Genomic DNA, 25275 nt, shown 5'->3' on the forward strand with positions numbered 1-25275 from the left:
CCTGTGTGGCTCACTTGGTAGAGAGTGGCGCTTGCACCGCCAGGGTTGTGGGTTCGATTTCCAGGGCACCCATATGTCTGCACGCATGACTGTAAAGTAGCTTTTTATAAAAGTGTCTGCTTAAATGGCCTATAGTAAGTTTTTAGTGACTCTAGGGGCCAATGCTGCCAACACAGAGAGTATGGTGAGGGTTCAGAGAGTTGAGGTAATCACTGTACAGGTACTCCATCAACATGTAAAGGCATCCATAACACTTGAAATGTACTTATTGATATCAATAATCAGTGTTGGGTAATAGTGAGTTACATGTAGTTCAACTAGTAATAACCTACATTTTGCAGTAGCTTTGTGGTAGTTCATCTAAATCTAGATAGTGTTTTCAGCAGTTCATTACTTTTTTTTGCCACGCTACCTACTGGAACTCCTACACACTACTTTCTTTTGCCATGCTACCTACTGGAACTCCTACACACTACTTTATTTTGCCATGCTACCTACTGGAACTCCTACACACTACTTTCTTTTGCCATGCTACCTACTGGAACTCCTACACACTACTTTCTTTTGCCACGCTACCTACTGGAACTCCTACACACTACTTTCTTTTGCCACGCTACCTACTGGAACTCCTACACACTACTTTCTTTTGCCACGCTACCTACTGGAACTCCTACACACTACTTTCTTTTGCCACGCTACCTACTGGAACTCCTACACACTACTTTCTTTTGCCACGCTACCTACTGGAACTCCTACACACTACTTTCTTTTGCCATGCTACCTACTGGAACTCCTACACACTACTTTTTTCTGTTGCAAAAATGAAATCAAATACGTGTGAAGTAGGCAACCATTTCCTTTCTTTTTCGGCATCAGATCTGACTAATTCTCCCGTGAAACATACAGTTAGTGTTTAATAGTTTAAATTACACTGTTAACATCTGACGGCAGAGAGAACCGTTCTTGCAATTTGTATTCTATGACACTTCCCAGATTTAGTCGTTTGGATGTCGTGAACTACTTTTTCAAAGTAACTTTAGTTAAGTAAACTATGTTTCTTTAAGGGTAGCTTAACTTCTTCCAGTGTGAAGTAATTGGTAGATTGGTAAACTACATTTTTAGAGTAGCTACCCTAACACTATCAATTCTAGGCATTTCGCTACACCCGCAATAACATCTGCTAAATATGTGTATGTGACCAATAACATTTTATTTGATTTTGATTTAATAGTATCTCATATCAAATTGTGATATATTGACTACAGCAGGCATACAGTCAAGAACATGTGCAACAAATGGTGACTGGGTTAGACCGATTATTCAATGATAGAGTGAGAAGATGTGGCTTTACGGGCTGCTCTGACAATCCAAGACAGACAACCCCAATTACCCAGAAAAGGCAACACAATAACTCCCTATGAAGCTTTAGAAACCCCAAAGACTCTCTCTTCCACTTGCTCTCCCACTCGCTGCACACATGTGACTGACTGACTCAGCGATGGGCCGCGAGAGATAATTGACTTTTGTTTTGTGCGCACCATAATCAAGACAGACGAACCACAGATTATTATGAACATGTGCTGTGTACAAAATAATGTCAAAGTCAGCAAGCTGGTTGATTTATTTATGATATTTAATGATTTACGCTTCCTTCGGCAACGCCAATAGCCATATTCACGGTGGTTGGAACTTCTGAATAAGGGACATTTTTTATATAGACAATGGCGGCTTAAAATCTCTACATACAAGGGCCAGGCATATTAAAATGTGTTCCATTGCAAGGAGTCAGAGCCCAAATAACAAGCCCTTTGGTTGTCATGGGCAACTGAGATGAGCACTGACACGCAATATTATGTGAATCAACTTGCACTTGGCCCAAACAATATACGGTCTTCTGCCATAAAAGTTTGAGATAACTCTGGATATTGTAGAGAATTTAAATATGGCAAAGTGAACAATTGACTCCAGTTATGTTAATCAGTAACTCCAGGATTAGTCGTTCTAATATGTGGGTGCAGCGATGACAAACTATCTGAGAGATAAATCGGATCATTTTCACACGTTTATCCCCTTGTTTGTGAGTTTATACTGTATCCTGAAATTAGTAACAGTGGTTTTAATCAATATTAGAACACATACTCATTTGATAAACTTTCACGTCTAGGCGACATTAAATAGTTTGCTTTAGTCAGCAGACTATCCGGCTAATTAAACTACTATTGTATTTGAGTAGCACCAACACTAAATTTACATCGTCACTACAATAAAACAGCACCTTTGACCTAAATTGCAACGTTTATTATTCACTGTGCACACAATGACAGATCTGTCTATCTCATGAAAAACCAAGAAAATTAAACAGGAAAGAAACTGACCTGTCTGAGAAGTAAACCTTGCGTCGTCATGGTCTCAAATCAGCAGAAAAACAAATGGTCTCATATCAACATATGAAGCTTAAACACACAGAAAAATAGAGGAGGAGCTGTATGATCGATTATGATAAAGTGCCAAAATGATGTGTTCTGATGTTCTACGTCACTGAAACCTGATGTAACCGGACACTTTTGTATAGCATAACCGCAACCAATGAATACAGATGAGAATGAGATCACAGCTCTGTATGCAGTGAATGAATGAAGCCATTGGCTGACGCCTTGCATTTCCCCTCGAGACCAGCAGACTTCACTCACTTTGATTCTCAGTCTTGTTTTTTTCTTTGCAATACATTTCAAAAACTCTGTCAAATTGGAGTTCATATGATTTCCATTTGAGGCATATCTCGACAACACATGCGGCAACATGTCAATATCACGTTAAATTAATTGAGCAAGGGTCTTTGTGGTTAAGAAAGGAGTGCTCTTTCTACTGTCTTTGCTTGAAAATGCAACATAAGCCAGGCAGGATGTAGGCCTACCATCTGGTTCATAAATGACTGCAAACAAAAGCTATGCTACAGCAGAATAGAACCGACGTGATTGATTCTACTTGCAAAATACACTTTAATGTTGATTTTTGTTGTTGTTGTAGTCAACACACCAATAGCAATGGAACCATTTTAGAAAAAAGGGGGATTGATAGTGGGATGGGTACCATTTTCTAAAAGACACGCATAATCTTCAGTCAGAGTTTTCTAAAAAAAAGTATTTTTTACACTTAGTACAAAAAAGACATTTCTACCCGTTAGTGCTTTGTTTTAAGATACTATAACATAAATAAACCATTTATTTTCAGTGTTCAAACAGACAGTTCCAGTGTGACTGGAAAACGGACATACTCTGTTCCAGTTGGCAGCAGAGGGCTTACTATAGAGACTCAGCTTTCGGTGCGCCCCAAGGCACCACGCTAAAACAGCGTTCTTCATGTCTACACAACTCCAAAAAGAAAACACCTCCTGTTTGGGGGCTAAAATATTCACCTCTGCTCTCTCCCTCTGTGGAAAAACAAAAGAAAACTCCAAAGAGTTCTTACTAGAAGACTTTTAGATGACTCTTTCCCAGAGTCTCATCCCTCAACAGTTACTGTCAATTTCTACCACATCTCCAGTCCCTTTCTGGTCCATTTAGAAGCCATTCCGGGAAATGAAGAACTACAAATCCCAGAGTGCAATGCACAGTTCCCGTCCAGGCACTATTTGTTTCCTGTAGTCCCAACTTTTAGAGTCACTTTGAATACATCACTACATGAGCACACATTATTTTGTCTCAGTCGGTCAAAGATTTGGGGTAGTATTATTACCTATTGATATTTAGCCTTTACTTTCTTAAAAAGCAAATTTTGATTCTGCTGTGCAAAACGATGCCATGAAGAGCTGACATGAAAAATTCCATTCCTTTTTTATTGTAAAGTCTTTCATTGTTCCTGTTCCAAGACATGTCCATTTATCTTTCCTCTGGGGGTCTTCCTCCTCATCCAACTAGTCCTGCTACGCCCCTCCCCGTCATAGTACCGTACTGTAGGTCCGTTATGAGAAACCCCTTTATTTGCAGGTAAACACCTCCGTCCTCTCGCTGCACGTGTTGCACTTGACAAAGCAGCACCACTGGAACTTACAGTTGCACTGCCACACTTTGGTGTACTGGTGCGTGTTGTAGCCCCGGCCGCAGCACATGAGGTCGCAGCCGTCCGTGTGGGGCGAGGTGCGGTTACACAGCCTCCCCTGGGTACCCACGCTCCCCGTGGCCGCGTCCTCCTCGCAGTAGTTGGGCGACCTCTCAATGTAGACGAGGTCGGTCTCCATGGGCTTGCGGAAGCCCTGGGTCTTCTTCACCTTGAGGAAGGTGGGTTGGCGTAGTCGGCTGGCCCGGACCACTTCCACATGAACCGCCTCGTTGTACTTGTCCTTCAGGATATAGCCGATCTCTCTGAACTTGGGCAGGGTCGTCCAGCAGGTCTTGGTAGTGCAGGAGCCCGACACGCCGTGACACTTACACTCCAACTTCATCCGCTCTTCCAGGACCTGCATGGACACACAGGAAGAGAGCAATGTAAGAGGTTACATGGCGTTACAAGACATTACATTGCATTCCTGTGGCAGGCCCAGCGTTAAAATACTGGAATGGCCTAACTAGGGTGGAAACAGAAACCAAGGCCAGGGTGAAGAGGTTCCTAGCTCTTCTGCTAAATGAATGATGGAAAAACAGTCAACAGAAGGTCAGTGAGAAAAGATGGCCCTGGGTATAATATCATTTTAAGATCAGAGTCTGTAATAAAAGACCAAGCTGTTCTCAAATGTTGTTGAACCACCGCACCTTTATCCGCACCAAAACTCCTAATTAATTACCTCTTGAGCCAACAAATGGATACTATTTTAGTGTGTTTGGCAATAACTACAGTGCCTTTCAAAAGTATTCACCCCCTTGGGATTTTTCCTATTTTGTTGCATTACAACCTGTCATTTAAATGTATTTCTATCTGGATTTCATGTAATGGACAAAATAGTCAAAATTGGTAAGAAAAAATAAGAAACTTGTTTTTTAAAAATCCCCCAAAATAAAAAACTGAAAAATGGTGCGTGCATATGTATTCACCCCCTTTGCTATGAAGCCCCTAAATAATATCTGGTGCAACCAATTACCTTCTGAAGTCCCATAATTAGTTAAATAAAGTCCACCTGTGTGCAATCTAAGTGTCACGTGATCTGTCACATGATCTCATTATATATATATATATATATATATATATATATATATATATATATATATATATACCTATTCTGAAAGGCCCCAGAGTCTGCAACACCAATAAGCAAAGGGCACCACCAAGCAAGCGGCACCATGAAGACCAAGGAGCTCTCCAAAGAGGTCAGGGACAAAGTTGTGGAGAAGAACAGATCAGGGTTGGGTTATAAAAAAAGATCAGGAACTTTGAACATCCCACGGAGCACCATTAAATCCATTATTAATAATTTGAAAGAATATGTCACCACAACAAACCTGCCAAGAGAGGGCCGCCCACCAAAACGCACAGACCAGGCAAAGAGGCATTAATCAGAGAGGCAACAAAGAGACCAAAGATAACCCTGAAAGAGCTGCAAAGCTCCACAGTGGAGATTTTAATATCTGTCCTTAGGACCACTTTAAGCCGTACACTCCACAGAGCTAGGCTTTATAGAAAAGTGTCCAGAAAAAAAGATATTGCTTAAAGAAAAAAATTAAGCAAACACGTTCGTGTTCGCCAAAAGACATGTGGGAGACTCCCCAAACATATGGGGAGTACTCTGGTCAGATGAGACTAAAATTGAGCTTTTTGGCAATCAAGGAAAACGCTATGTCTGGCGCAAACCCAACACCTCTCATCACCTCGAGAACACTATCCCCACAGTGAAGCATGGTGGTGGCAGCATAATGTTGTGGGGATGTTTTTCATCGGCAGGGACTGGGAAACTGGTCAGAATTGAAGAAATGATGGATGGCGCTAAATACAGGGAAATCCTTGAGGGAAACCTTTTCCAGTCTTCCAAAGATTTGAAACTGGGACGGAGGTTCACCTTCCAGCAGGACAATGACCCTAAGCATACTGCTAAAGCAACACTAGAGTGGTTCAAGGGGAAACATTTAAATGTCTTGGAATGGTCTAGTCAAAGCTCAGACCTCATTCCAATTGAGACTCTGTGGTATAACTTAAAGATTGCTGAACAACAGCGGAACCCATCCAACTTGAAGGAGCAGTTTTGCCTTTTAATGGGCAAAAATCCCAGTGGCTAGATGTGCCAAGAGACATACCCCCAAAAAACTTGCAGCTGTAATTGCTGAGAAAGGTGGCTCTACAAAGTATTGATTTTTTTTTTTTTTTGGGGGGGGGGGGTGAATAGTTGAAGTTTTCTTATTTCTGGTTTGTTTCACAATAAAAAATATTTTGCATCTTCAAAGTGGTAGGCATATTATGTAAATCCTAATGATACAAATCCCGCAAAAATCTATTTTAATTCCAGGTTGTAAGGCAACAAAATAGGAAAAATGCCAAGGGGGGTGAATACTTTCGCAAGCCACTGTACTGACCTCCCAAACACAGTCGTCTAATGCAAGGTGAAATGTGACAGGATTCTGTCCAACAATCCTCGGCCTGGTAAAAGTATGAGGAAATGTAATGACATTTTTAAAAGGACATACTCAGATAGTAATCATACTTGAATACGTGAAACCATCAAGTTTAAACATCTCTCCTTATAAGAGTTTACTTAATATTCTTTAAATAAAAGGAACATACCACACTGTTGCATGGCCAAAAAAGACAACTGTTGTCTATGTTGTATTTGCAGCACTGTTTGGATGGCATGTTTCTATGGATGCTGGTATTTCTCTGATATAACGTCAGCTTCACAGTTCACACCAGTGCTTTCCTAGTTTGTTTTCTCTTCAGTGTTACATATAGATCTTTTAGAGAAAGACCAAGAGACAATCTGAGTGAAGAGGACATATTTATTTGAGTTCAATATTGGGTCTATTAATGAATAACCAAGAGTTGGCAGCAGATGGTTGGTAAATGCACTCCTTGTTTGGAGGGGTCCCTGTAAGTGGAAACGGATGTCCACAATGACAGATCTGTGGAATTCCAAACACATTTGTTTGGAATTATTTTACTTAATATTGGTTTGTAGAATGGGGAGTTTTGTTCTATCTGAATTCACACTTGTTGTTTGTTCTGTGCGTTGTGCCACATCCACTTACGTCAAACATTTGCATCCTGGCTAAGCGTAGAACAGGGGTGTCAAAACAATTTGGCCCCGGTCTTCAACGAGGTCTTCAACGAGGTCTGGAGGGCCGCACTGAAAATATGTTATATTCCCTACGCCATCAAAATCTGAAGAAATTGTTCTATATCTATAGTTTTTTTTTTATGTTCAATTGTCCCTGACTGTCTTGCTTTCATTTAGGTGATTATTAGTGAACTGGACACAGTCCAGAAACTGTTTGAATGTAGGTCCATTATCATTACTACACAATTTTGAGTTGATTTTAGTCATTTTAAAATATATTGAGTTTGTTTTCCACCACCAATTTTTTTTTCAAAACAATATGTATTTTTCAATATATTTTATTAACTTAAACCACCCCCTGGCTAGATAAGACCCCCTCACGGGCCGTAGAGCGAGGAAAAATGCCATTTCTGGGTAATATTCTACCATGTAATTATCCCTACCTTCCTGAACACCACATCAAAAGCAGCGGAAAATAAATATAAATCTCATATAACCATACACCATTACACTTGAGTTAAATGTGGATCATTGGGCTATTTTATTTGTTGCAGATACGTTGGGCAGACATCCTCGACAGATGACCATTAACTGTTTGCATCTGGATCACGGTGTACACTGGGAGCATGGTTTGGTTTATTAAATAAAGAAGCATGGTGTTTAAATGAACAAGCTCGATGCATGAAGTACTGGATGTCGCAATTAAACAGATCCTCCAAACCAACACTTCAAAGTCTCTTATCTTGAATCAAAACACTCTTACATGTTCAAATAGCAGACATATCTCTTAGAAACGGAATCCTTTTCGAAATGCACTAGCACTGGTTAATTTCCCCTACCCCACGCCCTCACCAAGCTCATCTTCAGCTCCAACATGTGGCACACAGTGTAGTAGAGAACTCCTACTAAAATGCCTAATCCTAGGGCATCTGGGAAATATTGTGTGGTGTCCACAGCAGTTTAGTGTCAGGAATGAGACGATCCTTGTTCTACAACAGGCTTCCAGTAACCTACTGTAGTACTGCGTTCCACCACTACAGTACAAACTGTATTTTGTAGAGAATAGAGAGGGTAAAGTCATGGAGAAATAAGAGACAGTGGCTCTTGTATGAGACATGGAATACATAAACACTTCTGTAGTAGTCTTAACATGACTCTTTCAACCTAATTGGGCGCTTCTACTTGTAAGAACCAAGCATGTATTTGTTGTATAAGATGTTCCGTTTTGTTGGCAGGGCATTTTTCCAGAGCAGTTTTTTTTCCAGGCACGATGCCTTGCCAGCAGCAGTCATCGTTTCTATCATACACTCACAAACACTTCTATCAGACACGTTGTACGCTGAGTTATATCGATTAATACATGCCGTTAGACTCTTACTCTTGATACGGTGTGCGATTTGAAATCCCTCATTAGCAGATATTTGATTGAAAGAGAGGGGAGAAGGTAAAAGATCTGAGGGTCAACCAAGAATCTCATCACACATGGTGATTCAGAATGAGGATTTCCAAAAACATACTGGCGGCACAAACCACAATGATTGTCTATGTGAAACAGACTGACTGAATGGTTGGAAACATTTACTTTACAGTGTGTCCATCAAACCTCTTGTCTGCTACCAATTAGTCAGATATGACCAGATTTCCTCGAAAAGAATCTGGTCAAACTTCCAGAGAGACTAAATAATTCCATGGGTTTGTCTGTATTTATTTGGGATTTACAGAACTGGAGCCGACAGTGTTTGTGTCGGAATGTTCTAGATGCAAAGCGATCTTTGTAGTGGTAGAGTAGTAGACTCTCAAACTTGTTAGACACCAGAGTATTTCGTTAAATGGTCTAGGGCCAGCTTCAATCAAACCCCAAACACTTAAAGAAAAGGACATTATTCCTGTGCTGTGAAAATGCAGCCATTCAAACTGGAAATATGTTGAGTTGAGTTTCCCTCTTGTCTCGTTAATCAACAGACTGCACTAGAAAAAGTAATTTCCCCCCCACAACTCCAGTTTCCACAGCGTGTGTTTGATTGAATCCCATCATCCATACCAAACCTCTGCCAGGCCTAACTCAGACTCAGACAGGTCACCTGACCGCGATCCCCTCATATCAGTCTGCCTGCGTTAACTCCACCATTGTCGCTGTGCTTTCAGAAACAGAATGGGTGCAGTGAAATAGCAGTGCTGTGTTTTTGGTACGGCTGAGAGAACTGCAATAATATCCTGTTCCTGACTTTACACTTCATAATTCCATGAAAGGGCTGGATGGAGGGCCATGGCAGAACTCCATCTGGCAGCTGGCGGCCGGCCGCACTCCGCTTCCCTAGCAAGCAGCGAGCACACGATAAAACCCTGAACTTATTAATTAGATCCATTTGTCACCAGAATGCCAGAGAAGCACAGGCAGGCAGTGAGGCTCTCTCGCTCTCTTTCTTTCTTTCGCTCTCTCTTTCTCTCTCTCTCTCCCTCTGTCATCTTTATGTCATTTTTGCATTCTCTCACTCCTTCTTTCTACATCTCTCTCACTTCATTTTTCTCTGTTGTTCACTATGCCTCTCTCTCTCTCTCTCCCCCTCCCTCCCTCCCTCCCTCCCTCCCTCCCTCCCTCCCTCCCTCCCTCCCTCCCTCCCTCCCTCCCTCCCTCCCTCTGTTATGGTTCATGTTGTTCTGTGTTCTGAGATGACTAATAGCAAACAAACATGGCCCAAGTGTGCCAGATCACTCCTAGAGAAAAATACACCCCATTATGGTAGGGAAAAAAAACAGTAATTGAGCTAAAGCAAAACAAGCTGCTAAGAGGCTAACTGGGACTTGTCAATCAGCACGTCACCCAATCAGGGGTTCCCGCCACCAGTCTGTAGGTTTCCACTCTTTCTCAGGCCTAGGGTGTTTACACATGGATGCATGCGCACAGACACCAAACTAAAAAGACAAAGATGCATTTCTTCTATGTGGGTGTTTACCTTTCTCCCTGCCTCATTGTTGTGGAGGTTCATCAGCCGGCGCGTGGTCTTCTTGATCTCGCGGGCGTCTACGAACCTCCTGGAGAACTCCACGCCGTACTTGATGTCCGCCGAGCAGCCTCCCCACTTCCAGCCCTCCTCCTGATTATAGTAACCCTGCTTCTCCCGGTCGCAGCCACACTGGCTCAGGTTGCCCTGGCTGCACGCCGCCGTGATGGCGTGGGCTACGCCGGCGGCCGTGATAGCGTACGTGAATGCAGCCTCCCGGCTACCTGAGAAGAGGAGACGGGAGAGAGAGTAAGGTCGTTAAATAGTTGTAGAACTACAACGATGACAACTGAACACTATAGAAGCTGGTGTGAACTGTGACCTCGTTGCTCCCGTTTTTATTCTATTCCCACTTGATCTAGACACGGAAATCCAGCATAACCCTCCAGGCAAGACCTCCCCTGCGTCCCTCCCTCCTTCCCCTCCTGCACCTTAGTAGCGTGGTCACAGTGCAGACCACAAAGTCCTTAAGCACAGCCTCCAAGTATGCGGTGCTGTGATTCCAGGCAGAGTGGAGAGAGGAAAGTACTGTAGCTAGGTGCTGTCCAAAGTGCTGAATTCCTCTCCTCGAGCACCTTGTACTGCTGCCCACATTACTACAGCTGTGGTCTGCAGGTCTGCCTGGCTGCTTAGTGCACTTACTTTCCTTTTCTTGGCTATCTCTCTCTCTCTCTCTCTGTCTGTAGTAGCCTGGCAGCAAATGTTTCCCTCTCTGGTGTTCTCTCTGTTCGACAGTACAGTTTGCAGGGGTTAGGATTTCAGTATTGCTGGTAAAGGCTAAGGCCATGTACGCATAAGGTCAGAGGACAATCAACAGGCAAAAGTGACACATGTAGTCTTTCCTCCAATGAGAGTTATTGTTCAGGGCCGTCAACACAGATGTTTTGTTCTACCATCCCTTTTCAAGTATGCATCCCCTAGTGCTGTCCCATGGTCAGTAGGCAGTGCCTTTAAAAGACTGCTGTGCTCTAAAAGGGTCCGTGGGCGCTGTGCTGTCACTGCCAGTGACCCAGGTGTCCCCTGAGCCGTCCTTAATGTGAGCGAGAGTAGAGAGGATCTGCGCTTCAAAGAGAGAGGGCGGAGGGAGAACAAACGCTACTGGTGACTAACCAGTGTGTTTTAGTGGGCCTCTAAGCATTTATGAGGGGGAGTGGGGGATCTTTTCTTCTTTAAAAAAAAAAAACATGGCTGTTCCTGTTTCTTTTACGTAACCTATTTTGCCTGTAACGTCACAGGAAGCACACTGTAGAACTCATGGTTGTGTTTTCATCTTACTCTAACGGTTCTTCTGTTTCATGTGAATACTATTAATCAAGTATTTCAGATATCAAGGAGAGTTTATGATCAGTCCGGTATACTTTCTGCTGTCTGGTCGACATGGCCTACTGTACCAGGCTACCAGCATGAGGGAAGGGGAACATATCTTGACGTTCAGCAACGTGTGGCCACTCCATATTGCAATGTATTTTGCCAAATTACAGAAAAAAACACGACATACCTCAAACGTGAAAAGTGATACGTTATTTGCCTAAGCAAATACATATTTTACAGTTTAGTAACTTACTAGACGTAAAATCACTGCTTTATTGTCCTTATTTTACAGCCCCAAACACTGTGGTCACAGCCAGTGGAGATTGCTAGTCCGTGCTGGAGCTTAGCCCCGGCCATGACTGCTGCTATTGCTAATGACCTGGACTGCCTGCCCACTGCCTGTCGTATGTACTGTATGAGGAATGACTCACAACCACCAGCCTTCCTGGTTATCGACAGAGATGTGACCTGCCAGCTTGTGGTTACTTACAGCTCAGATTGACTTCGAAATTGGATGTCTCTGCATGTCCTGAGGACGTCGGGAATTGCCTTCAAAACTGGCCACTAGGGGCAACAGTGAGCACTATTACCATCAAGTAGGTTTGGGTTTAAAGGGATACTTTGGGATTTTGGCAATGAGGACCTTTTATCGATTTCCCCAGAGTCAGATGCACTTGTGGGGAAATAGATTACACAAACTTGTTTGTCTATTTTGTTGTGCTGTTACATTTGTATTGACGTTTTTGTTTGTGTCCGATGCACTCAGGGTGTTGTTACATGTCCACCTGAAAATCACCACAATGTTCCCACCCCCAATTTGTGAATATGTGTGTTCAATCAGAGTGGTAGACACTGGTTTTGCATTTTGGGGTATTAACCATATCGCAAACCTTAACCCTTAACTTAACCGTTCGGGAATGAATGCCTAAACGTAATGTTTTAATCCTAAAACTTGAACCCTTAACCTAACTATTTGGAATGATGTGGAGTAGGAGGAGCAATCTGGGGTGTTTAAAACACTTCGAAATTTGACGTTTGGAGAAACATGTTTAAACATCAGAATGTGGATTAAAACTGGTAAAACCGTGAGATCTTGTTGCTGAGCTATCCCCACCTCACGCACACAGTCACACACACTGAAACACACACAGAATTGCACGCACAACGTCACGTCACACAGACACACACAAAGACACACATACTCAGAATACACACACACACACCGAACACACACACACGGCGGGAGAGTGTAATGGTAAAAACAGAATGGATACTGGAGTTTCCAGCGTAGGAAGGGTGGTTCCCTGTGCCATAGATGCAGGCCTGTTTCTGGGGCCATTCTGCCTGCACTAAAACTGCTCATGGGGAAAATGATGATGATTGGGTGGGCTGGTATTGGTTGACACCCCCTGTTGGCTCTGGAACCAGGTCCGGAACCAGGGTTTGAGTTTTGGTGAGGTCCCAGGATTTTCTTTGGAATGTTGAAGCTCATTTACTGCATTTCTATACAATGAAACAACTTTAAAATGCTATTTGGAAAACAGGAAAAACAAGCTAAATTTACCCCCGCCATTATCACCTTGGTTCATTCACCTCAGTCGATCTACAAACACATAACCTATTACCTATACAATTGTAATGCTATACCCCTGAAAGAGGGGAAATATGAGAAATGATTCACACTGACACGTAGCATCAGCAACTGTTCAGTCGGTTGTAATGATGAATTGCATAAAATCATCAAATCTTTGCATAGATATCTCTTTTCACAAATTGCATAGTGTTCACGTGTGTCTATTCCTAGGCAACACTGATCAAGCTCCGCACAAACAGACGTCAACGGAGCACACAGATGATTGTTTTATCACTTTAACACGAATGATTACAATATGACTTACGATTCTGTATTAATATCAGTGATGTAGTGGTAAAAACAAAAGGTGGATAAACTAGGAACTGCAGTGGGTGATCGAGATAAGATGAACAACCACCGATATAAACGAAAAGGTCATCACAACATTTGAACTGTATTGTTTGCATTTTGATTGCATGTAGAGATGTTCATATTGAAACATGTATATATATATATTTTTTTTTTTAAAGTTACTAAGCTGTTTGATAAGATTAGTACAGATTTTCTCAGGGGACCCCACATGGGGACTGACCCCCAGTTTAGGAACCACTATACAAACCTCTCTCTCTGCTTGCTTCCTCTCTCTCTCTGTTTCCTCTGCTTCCTCCTGCATGCATTGCAGTCTGCCTCAGCCTCACCAATGAGCGCCACATCACTGTCTGTCTCAGTAATCTACTCTCTGTAAAGCAAAGTTATTATGAGAACTTAGTAGCCATTTTTTTTGTTGCTCCTGCTGAGGTAGGCTCTGGTTAATGTTAAGCGCTTAGTTCTTCTAGCTGGCTAAGTAATACTAGCCAGAGCCCTTAAATGTTACTACCAGTATCTACGGCAGCTAGCCACCTGACTGACTGACATATAAATGACTATTTACCAGTTGTGGACTCATTCTCCGAGAGGCAGTTTTTGTTTGTTTGGTGGATGTCTGTACACAGAAGTCGTGGGTCGGTTTTAAAATGGCCTTTTGTCCAGCATCTCGCAAACACACTGTCAGCAGCGTCTCTAGTTGCCAACTTGAGCCAGGAGACATTTGAGGTAGTTGGGGTAGTTTGTTTCGTGTCTCACTCATTCGCAAAGAGGCAGGCACAATCAGAAGTCAGTAGATCATGAGTATAAGTGTTCTGAGCTTTGATCGACGCTGGGAGCAATATTTAGATGTGTAAAAATTTATATTTTTTCTATTTTCTATTTTATTTTTTTACTGAGGTCCAAACCTCATATGTCCTCATATGTAGTTATGGCCCTGCACGGAACTGCCAGCCAACGCTAAGAGGGCTTAGTCTAGTAACGAGAGAAAATGGTAGGAAAGCAGCACCCACTTTGTTCTGCTGCAGTAATCCTATGCACATTCGGGAGCGCCGTTTGTGGGAATCAGCATTATCCATCACACAATGACGTCAACATCATGCTTGCATGTCTTTATTCACATTTTAATTCACACAACTGGTAGTCTTGAATCAGACTGTTTACAACTGTGCAAGGAATGTTTGCAGACCCAAGACCCTAGGGAGCTGCTTGATGCTTGGACTAGCTAGCAGAACAACACGTGTTGGCACTGCTTCCATGGAGGAGACGTTTGATGCTGCAACCTTCAGGTGCTCCATTTCTGTGTTGGAGTCTCAGAGTATCAGTGAGTGTAAGGTTTGATGGAGTAGTGTTGGTGATGAAGTTTCATCATTGATCCGTGAGGTGATTTATTTTGTATTGATAAGCCAGACGTTCAACGCTCTGTTGGTGTGCTGTAGGCGCGATGCTCAAATAGATGTACAGTATGAATGTGAGTTGTGTACACGGAGACCCCGCTTGATGAATAGGAATGTGGTTTATGAAAGAGAAAAAGGCTAAAGAGGCAGCAGGCCCCAGAGTCCTGACAGGATTCCAGGAAGAACCACCCTGGGATAGCCTTCTCTGCTGCCAGTGGAAAATTGGACTGACCAGAAAAACCTCAATGAACTTGGAACAGTCTGGGGAGAAGAATAGGGGAATATTAAACCAGATGTTTAATGGAGTTTAGTGGCAAGTGTCTGTGACAGTGTCCAAGATGGAAACTAAGGAAGGGAAGGAAGGCACAAGCTTTTCCCTGAGTGCAGGTACCAGTCAACATCCCGGGGCCATAAAGAGAAGGAAGGCACAAGCTCTTCCCTGAGAGCAGGTACCAGTCAACATCCCAGGGCGATACAGGATGGCTCGCTACACCCTGTATGGAGGAATACACCTTGTATGGAGTGGGTGTGAGAGTGTGGCCTTCGCATAAGCGGACCACTGCCTGGCCTCTGCTTGTTTGTCATGTCTTGCCGTATCAAATGAACCCAAACATTTCTGTATGTGGTAGCAGGACGTTTTTACATCAATCTGTGTTTAAACCGGAGGCGAGTGCACCACAGACATTTCACATGACACAGCAATGGAGTTATACAGCCGGAGAGAGTACAGACACTGCAAACAGTGCTAGGCTACACTAGCAAAGCTCTCCTGGTGACAAAGGAGATGATTGTGGACTACCGGAAAACGAGGACTGAGCACGCCTCCATTCTCATCGACGGGGCTGCAGTGGAGCAGGTTGAGAGCTTCAAGTTCCTTGACAGTCGTGAAGAGGGCACGGCAAAATCTATTCCTCCTGAGGAGACTGAAAAGATTTGCCATGGGTCCTCAGATCCTCAAAAGGTTCCACAGCTGCGCCATCGAGAGCAACCTGACTGGTTGCATCACTGCCTGGTATGGCAACTGCTCGGCCTCAACCCGCAAGGCACTACAGATGGTAGTGCGAACGGCCCAGTACACACTGGGGTCAAGCTTCCTGCCATACCAGGCGGTGTCAGAGGAAGGCCCTGAAAATTGTCAAAGACTCCAGCCACCCTGGTTATAGACTGTTCTCTCTGCTACCGCACGGCAAGCGGTATCGAAGCAGCAAGTCTAGGTCCAGGAGGCTTCTAACCAAGCCATAAGACTCCTGAACACCTAAATTGCCGTCGTCGTTCCCCCCACCCCCCCCCTCACCCTTTTACACAGCTGCTACTCTCTGTTGTTATCATCTATGCATAGTCACTTTAATAACTCTACCTACATGTACATATTACCTCAACTAACCGGTGCCCTCACACATTGACTCTGTACAAGTACCCCCTGAATAATGTCCCGCCATTGTTATTTTACTGCTGCTCTTTAATTACTTGTTACTTGTATTTCTTATCAGTATTTTTTAAAACTGCATTGTTGGTTAAGGGCTCGTAAGTAAGCATTTGGCCTTTGTTGATTTTGTTGACAAGGGAGGAAAATAGGACACAAAGGGACACAGAAATGACACATTGGGGACAGTCGCCGTAGAAACCACAGTTGGTTCACAAGTACTGAGGTTACTGCCAGCCCCTGGCCCTCTGGTGAGCTTCTGGTCTGGACACTGTGCTGCCTGGAAACACTACAACTAACCATCGCTGTGCTATGGACTGGCAATGTGCTTCCTCTTTAGAGCCTGTGTTTGTTTGGAGCTGTGTACGTGATGGGGGACATGGGATCAGACCAAGGGGCCGGGGTTCTGGTCTATAGAAGCATGGTTTCGACTGCTCCTTCAGTCTTGTACTGCAGTTTAACTGAGTCCCGGGTTCAGAAATAATTTCTATAGGTGGCCACCTAGAGAAGTCAGACTGGAAAATTCCTAATAAGACACTTTAGTCATTACCTATGTGCACAAAACATCCATTTAATTATTCAAATAATTGTCGCTGAGGATGATTCCCCCCCCCCCCCCCCATCATTAACATTTTATATTCATCCAATGTCTGCCATGTTATTGGATGACGTGATGACATCGTCGCTCCCCTCCCTGGTTGCGGTCCAATCGTGTTATTTTTACCCCCTCAGCCCTCGCGCTAGCCACTTTCCCTCAGGAGAATCCCGGTCGAAACTGGATGCAGTTTGATTGACATCTTATGTGGCGGTCCAATTCACAAAAGTTTCTCAATCGGCCCTCAAATTAGCTTGAGAGAGAGAGTTAACAACTTTAATCACTTCTGGGGTTGATGAGACCAACAATTCAAAGCAAACTGTACATCAATAGCTTCAGATTGGTTGTTTTTAGGCTCAACAAGATTCCCACCGATCATCACTCTCCCTCGCTTGGGCAAGGGACATTTAAGGTACACTCGGTCGTGACGATGGCAAACGTCATTCAAGGGCTGAGGGTTGAGGTCCGAGGGCTGTCTAATTCACGTTTGGGCCGCAGCCCCTGTATGCACATGTAAAGTTGGGCTGCGTAAACCGGATGCAACCTGGACATAGAGGGTCCATGAATCGGCATATGTGAACGTGAGTAGATTACGTTGACAACAACGGTCGGACATCTTGGACGCGGTCTCCAGTTCTTTATACCTCAGTGGGTATAGAGGGCTGTCCCAGTGAGTCACAGAGCACACAAATGACTTAATCACTGCTCTGGGGCGGGGCACAGGGATAAAGAGAGAGGAGGAGGAGCTGGGGAGAGGGGAGTGGGCCCCGGACGGAATCAGGGTGGGAACCCAAGCAAAGCAGAGGCAGAACACACACACTCACGCACACACATACACACGGACAGATACAGATACATTGATATACCCTTGCACACACGCACACACGCGCACACACACACACACACACACACACACACACACACACACACACACACACACACACGCACACTAAGCTCAGCAGTGCAGACCAGTGGACTCTACACACAAGCCAAGCGCCTGTAAAAGAGAGGGGGAGGCCTTGGCTGCCGGAGAGGAAGGCCCCTGTCTCTAAATGCACTCAGAGAGGAGGAGGAGGTAGAGGAGGAGGATGGAGGAAGAGTGTCTTGCTTACAGCATGGAAGCATTACAGTTGAGGAGGACAGTTCTATATAGTTCTAGTTTGAAGTAATCTGTTAAAGCACAGACTGAGAGCCCATAATGTACAGCACACATGTAATCATTGACTTGGAACAAAGAAAAAAGTGGCACCTGCTGGTAGCCACAAGGTGCTGCAGTTAGGCAGTGTGGTTTGTGTTTGCTTGTGTTTGCAATTCAACTGCAACCACACAGGCATGAAAAGGCATTGCGGTTTCAGAGAGTCAGAGTGCCACTAGGAAAAGGGTCGAGCATTATCCCGAAAAAAGGAAAGGCAACTAAATACTAATACTAAATCAGTGTTTCCAATGATAACCCAATACGTTTATGCCATACATGTATGTACTCCACACTGTACATCCCAAAACAACAACACACACAGTAAAGTCCGCACCCAGTGAGATTGCAGTGCCCTGGTGCTGTTACTTCCCCTCTCTCTCCAGGGCCCCAGTAGAGGAAAACCCTTGCTTTGTATACCAACCAATTTCTCTCTTTCTTTCTTTCCTTCTTTCCTTCTCTCTCACTTTTGCTCTCTCACTCTCTTTCTCTATCTCTCTCTCCCCGAGCTGACTAATGCACTCTGTACAACTGTTTTTCGTTCCGCTTTATGTATCGTTGCTATGAACATATGCTCTGAGCAAATTATAGACAAAGTTGTGGTCCGTGAGGTTTGCAGCTAGAGGAATTAGTGCAGCCATGTTCCTGTACAATAAAGTAATATTGTTTTACCAGAAGTGCGTACTGAATACACTCACATTGCAAAGCGTGTATATATACTGTAATGCTGTGGGAGTCACACACTCAGGCAGGCGGAATAAGTCCTAAGTTCCGGTCCATAGGACGATGACGAAGAGAGATGACGAAGAGTTAAGTGTTATAGTTAGAACTGAAAAACAATGTGAGTGCATTCGGGGCGTAATGGTTTTAAATACTGGGATGCCAACCAATCTCCCTGTCTAAGACCTACTGTTCATGCGCCCGCACTTCTCCCATCTATCTTCCCCGAGGTGAAGATAAAGATTCTGACACAATGATGACTCTGCCCAAAATAAACGTGCCAAAATCCATTAAACTAACTTGAACGGAAAATCCCGTAATGAGTCGGGACGGTTCAAGACCTCATCTAATTGAGCAACTCAGAAAGTCGTTCATTTGATGTCATTGTTAGAGGTTCTAGTCAATTTGAATGATTGGCATCTTGTTTGTGTGTCAACTGTCAAGTAGTACGCTGCCTAGATATCCAATGTACTGGTTAAACTGTAACTCAACCACTCACTGGAGTCTCAGAGGATATCTGATCGTCCTGACATTAACAACATGCAAAGTCTCCCATTTTCATATTGTCACCTCGATAAGGGGTTAAAGCCTCTTGAACATTTTCCACCTCCAAAACCTCTCCGTATCTGTCTCTCAATCAACTCTCTTTAATGTTCAATAGTGCTGTGATTGTTGGCACATGTAAATGTGCTCTGCCGACTTGCGTGTAGTGGATACAGTCAGTGCTGTGATTGTGTGGAACAAAGCGCGCTTTGAGATTACAGTTGATCCTCTCACATCCTGTTCCCCCGCGTCTGGCGGCCAGGCGGACACAGGCGGACACAGACGGACACAGACGGACACAAGCGGACACAGACGGACACAGACGGACACAAGCGGACACAGACGGACACAGACGGACACAAGCGGACACAGACGGACACAGACGGACACAAGCGGACACAGACGGACACAGACGGACACAAGCGGACACAGGCGGACACAGACGGACACAGACGGACACAAGCGGACACAGACGGACACAGACGGACACAGACGGACACAGGCGGACACAGGCGGACACAGACGGACACAGGCGGACACAGACGGACACAGACGGACACAGGCGGACACAGACGGACACAGACGGACACAGACGGACACAGACGGACACAGACGGACACAGGCGGACACAGGCGGACACAAGCGGACACAGACGGACAAAAGCGGACACAGACGGACACAGGCGGACACAGACGGACACAGACGGACACAGGCGGACACAGACGGACACAAGCGGACACAAGCGGACACAGACGGACACAGACGGACACAGACGGACACAGGCGGACACAGGCGGACACAAGCGGACACAGACGGACACAGACGGACACAGACGGACACAGGCGGACACAGACGGACACAGGCGGACACAGGCGGACACAGGCGGACACAGATGGACACAGGCGGACACAGATGGACACAGACGGACACAGATCCCAGCGGACGATAACACCACGCGGGTTATCCACCGACTCCGGCCCACGGCATCAGGCCCCCGGGGGGCCGAGGGGTAGGGCAGGCCAGGATACGCAGCTCCTGTCAGCAAACAGTATACTCTGTAGGTGAGAGGGGACCCCCATGCTGTCTGAGAGAGAGGGGGAGAGGGGTAGGTGGAGAGAGAGAGCAGCCGTGGGGACCAGACACAACTGGTTCCCCGACGTAGGAGGTGAGGCCTGCCTAGGCAACAAACGCATTATGGAAAACACTTCCCAGTGTCTAAGGCGGAAGAGATCCTGATGACCCTGATAAAGCCTACAGATGGTGATACACTTATCAACCTTTGCCATGCCTTGGGGACTATAAACCCACTCTCTGAAGGTCAACCCACAGCCAGACTACTGTACCTGATAAAGGCTACAGATACAGCCCACACTGTAGTGGAACACAGCCAGACTCACCACATAACAGCACAGTACCTGATCAACTCTAATGATCAACTCTAATGATCAAATCCAATGATCAACTCCAATGATCAACTATTAATGATAAACTCCAATGATCAACTCAAATGATCAACTCCAATGATCAACTCTAAAGTGAAAAACTATAATGATCAACTCCAATGACCAACTCCAATGACCAACTCTAATGTGATAAATTCTAATGATCAACTCCAATGATCAACTCCAATGATCAACTCCAATGATCAGCTCCAATGATCAACTCTAATGTGACCAACTCTAATGGTCAACTCTAATGTGATCAACTCTAATGATCAGCTCCAATGATCAACTCCAATGATCAACTCCAATGATCAACTCTAAAGTGAAAAACTATAATGATCAACTCCAATGTGATAAACTCTAATGATCAACTCCAATGATCAACTCCAATGACCCTGATAAAGCCTACAGATGGTGATACACATTCTACATGTTTCCATCAGAAGTTCCTCGCCCCATTCTGTTTCCCCTGGCCTCAGTGGCTTGACGGGGAGGAGCGGCCAGCGGATTAGGCCTACCCACATGATGATGGCTCCGAACATAGGTATTTTATTCGCCACCAGTCTCGCATAGCACACTGCACGCATCATCTGCACAGGGTTATCCACATGATATGAGTTACTTGGCTATGGTTGTCTCCGTTTACTGAGCGCAGTGCGGGCTTGACGTTGCACATTAAATCAAGTTCTACAGCGTTCTCATCTTTCCATGATAACGCTGTAGAAAGTCTGATAGCATATCAGCTTTGATTACAATCATTTGCTTGAGAGTAATATAGCCAACAGGAAGAGGAAAGTGGTCCAGTATTGCTCAGTTAGTGCAGCATAGTGCTTTCACTGACAGGGTTGTGGGTTCGATTCCCGGGGCCACAAATAGGTAAAATGCATGCACACATTGCTGTAAGTTGCTTTGGATAAAAGTGTCTACAAAATGGCATATTATTATTATAAATAGTTAAGTTAAAAGGAATGGGCTCTGTAGTTGTGTACTACTAAAGTGATGAATGATCATTTGGGAGAAGTTCACCGGTGTCAAAGCATCCACTTACGTTGCTCTTACAGTCTTAAAAAATGTGTTTTTCCTCTCTACATTAAACAAGGATGGGTTGGTTAAACACTTGGCTGTGGAATGGAATGTGTTAGGTTACGAGCTGTGTGTCAGCAGAGACTTTTGCAATCAGATGGGGCATCAAATCATTATTCTAGCGAGAATTGAATTACTACATTTCACTCCCCACCAGTCATGTTGGATGTAAAATATGGGGAGGGAAGACAAGCCAATAAACGTAGAAAAAAAAATAGATGACCACTATCATATGATAATGTATAGTCACTCCTTCCTGGGATTCAATGACTAATTTATAGTGTTTACTTTGCAACGGCTGACATTTTCTGACCGGCTCTCTATGTTCTTTTACATTTAGAATGCCTTGGGGGGGGGGGGGTTCCCAAGGAATTTATATTTGAAGGGAATATGTTTCTTTTCAGATTTGTATTTGACTTTCCCATTTAAATGAAAAACTGAGTGGTTGTTGAAAACTTCAGCTGGTCATAATGATTATCCCAAAATGCCTTTCCTTTAATTTGGTAAAATTGGATGAAATCATGCAACACATGCATGAATTAAACCATATGTGTATGTTTTGAGCATAGCAGTGCATTTAAATACATTGTTAGGTTTGGGAGGATAGTCACTCATAATTAGGATCGGGTTCTATGGAGATACTGTCTGTGTTTGCATTCTTTGAAGATACAGTTTCACCACAAATTACGAAGTGATTCTGAGAAAAGGAAGGAGATCTTACCAATTCATTTAGAATTGGAGTATTTAGTTGCCCTGCAATTGTGACCTTCAGCTATATTACAGTACATGAGACAAAGCTATACTTTCTTTGTTGGCACTAAAACCCGCAAATGACCGAGAATAACAAATCTACAGCTGAAATGTATTGCTACTTCAATGATAGCATCTTATCTCATTAACAGGACCACAGGAAATAATGTGACATAATTGGGAGACATTACATGGCAATGAATTCATTTGGACTGAATCGCCAACAAAGACATTATTTATTTGAGCTTAGCTATAGCCTATGACAGCTCAATCTCATATAGTACATCACAGTATAACAGTGGAATCCTTCAAACTGATGATAGCTGATAGCACTCCTTCCAAGAGTTGTCAATGTACAAGATGCATGAGCAACTTGTAGAAAATCATGATTTTCATGAAAATAACCTCCATTGTGGAACGAGAGACAAACCCAACCAACTCATCACTGATTTTATACATTTATGCTGCGGGCTGATATTAGCATAACATTTGCCAAAAATACTGCAGAAAATGCATGCTCTGTGCACAGGCACAGCATTCCTTTAAATAAACACATAGAAAATTTAGAAGAATCTTCTGCATCTGACCAGTGGCAAAAATGTACACCATTTTGCTTGCGAGTCACCTGTTTAAGTCTAAACTTGAACATTATTCACCTTTCCTCTGTTCAGCCCACTTCTAAACAGAGATAAAAAAAAACACTCTAATCAGTCTGACTTATGGAGCGAGGCGATCTGTTGACTGTGACCCTTCCCCCTCCCTGTCTGATGTCTGATCCGGGGGAGCTGGTCTGTTTATGGGAGTAGTAGTTTGCATCTTCAGCTCCTGATCAAGTATGTGCCTGTCCTAACCCTTTCCTCTCAAGTGGCTTCCAATGAACCTGCTGACTTCCACATCTTTTATCTGTATAGACGTCTGTTTGCCTCGGCCCTACCCCAGCCGCCCGGCCGCTGGGCAGCAGTAGCACTCCCCCTCTACAACCCTCACCCCACCCCCCTGGGGGATGTGGGGGAGTGAGAGAGAGCTTCATTGTGGAGACGATACTGTATTGTATGCACCCAGGCGAGTGGGAAATAGAGACGGAACCACCCCCATTCCCTCCCTGATACCCCCCACCAGCTCTCACATTCCACCCCAGTTAAGTTTTTTCCTCTTTTAAAAGCCCCCAGACCTCTCGTTCGCTTGCTAACCAGCCGGTTGGAGCTGCTAGGCATTTTTCATGCCGTCCGTTTGCCTCCTAGCTGGTCGTGCCTTGGAGTGCCTCTCTCCAGAGTTGTACTCATGGAGTCAGGCTCAGCGCTATAACTCAACTCACTGCCTGCCTGTCTGTCTGTCGGCTGCCTTCAGGCTGCTGCTTCTAAGAAAAGGTGCAGCGAGAGCAGGAGGCAATGCAATGTGGCCCATAGAGCAGAACGGCCTGCTAGTCTGACAGCTTCTCCTCTCTGATGATTGAATAGATGTTTTTGTGTGAAAAGCAACTACTGCATTGCTTTGTCATTAAATGTAGGATGTAGATTGAGTTCTCCAGTCTCTAATAGATTCTAACAAGTGGATTCCCCAGCCCAGCCCGGGCTTTTAGTGTTGGTATGAAATGAAAGCAGCATTCCTATGTCGTGCACTGAGAGGTTCACCTGCCCCTGTCCTGCATCCATTCTCCATTCTTGTGCAATGAGCCAGGGGCCAGAGTAATTGAACTTTTGCAATATCTCACCGCTGAGCACAACAAGAACCTCTTTGAGATGAAAAGCATGAATCACTATGGTGACAAACTGGTTGGAAAGTTAAACAGAAAGTAACCAGAGCAGGGCAGTTATACGACGGGGCCTACGTCTGCCTTTGATGCTGAGTGTAGCCGTTGAAAGGTGTCTATTTTCATACTATAATCGCTAACCTCAAGTGCTCTACTCTTCTGTTCAGGCTGTGAAAGCTGTTAAAGCTGAAGGTGCTCAGGCTCGGGGGCTCAGGATATCTCTGGTGTAGATGCTCTCCTCAATCTACCGTATATCACATGAGATTGCATCAACTATTTCCAATTGAAGATGGCATTTTTCATCCTAACTGACCAGGGAGCAACAGGCCAAAGTAGACAGCAGTGTTAAAACTGATAAGGTGTTGACTTCCCACAGGTTATGAGAAACTAGGGTTGGAATTATGGTTGTAATCAACCCCACCATACATCACTTTTATTCAGTGCTGTATTAAAACCTTACTTCTGAGTATCACTCTCTTGCCATTTATCCTGGCCTTTTCCACGTCTCCCACCAGCCCTAGTGCAACAATCTGCTTCGCCTATCCATAGCCCCTCCCTGCCTTGATGATGGATCTGACTTCAGTTGTATTATTTACTGTTAATAGAGGGTAATATACCACTCAATAACACCCACTTCTGTTAGCACGGGATAATTCACTCCACATTTTATGGGCTCAAGGTACAGAGCAGTGCCAATATCATTCTGCTAAGGCACATGACAACGTGAGTGAGTGAGATTGCTATAGCTTCTGTGTCCAGAGGAGGAAACACAAACATATTTTAATACCCAGCATCCAGTGTTTATGGCCTTGTTCTCCAATGTGTCAGTTAGAGCATAACAGGAGAGCCAACGACTCTTTGCACAACAGAGGAACTGTTGAAGGACGTGACCGTAATGAGTATGGTTCCATCCATGTTTCCATCCATCCTTTAAAG

The 25275-nt window shown here is 44.2% G+C and overlaps 1 protein-coding gene across 2 annotated transcripts in view; it reads right to left on the reverse strand.

The window, feature by feature from the left end:
• Positions 1-2276: 2276 nt before the first annotated feature.
• Positions 2277-25275, reverse strand: part of wnt7bb (wingless-type MMTV integration site family, member 7Bb) — a 34336-nt gene continuing 11337 nt past the window's right edge. For both annotated transcript variants that reach the window (XM_021567684.3, XM_021567676.3), the window contains exons 3-4: positions 10150-10421; positions 2277-4456 (exon numbers count right to left, since the gene is read on the reverse strand). In XM_021567684.3, coding sequence (XP_021423359.1) covers positions 3977-4456; positions 10150-10421 — 752 coding nt within the window. In that variant the 3' untranslated portion in view covers positions 2277-3976. The remainder of the gene's footprint in view (positions 4457-10149; positions 10422-25275) is intronic.

Source organism: Oncorhynchus mykiss, chromosome 2, assembly GCF_057628025.1.
Source record: "Oncorhynchus mykiss isolate SJ-2025 chromosome 2, ASM5762802v1, whole genome shotgun sequence".
NCBI classification, from domain to species: domain Eukaryota; kingdom Metazoa; phylum Chordata; class Actinopteri; order Salmoniformes; family Salmonidae; genus Oncorhynchus; species Oncorhynchus mykiss.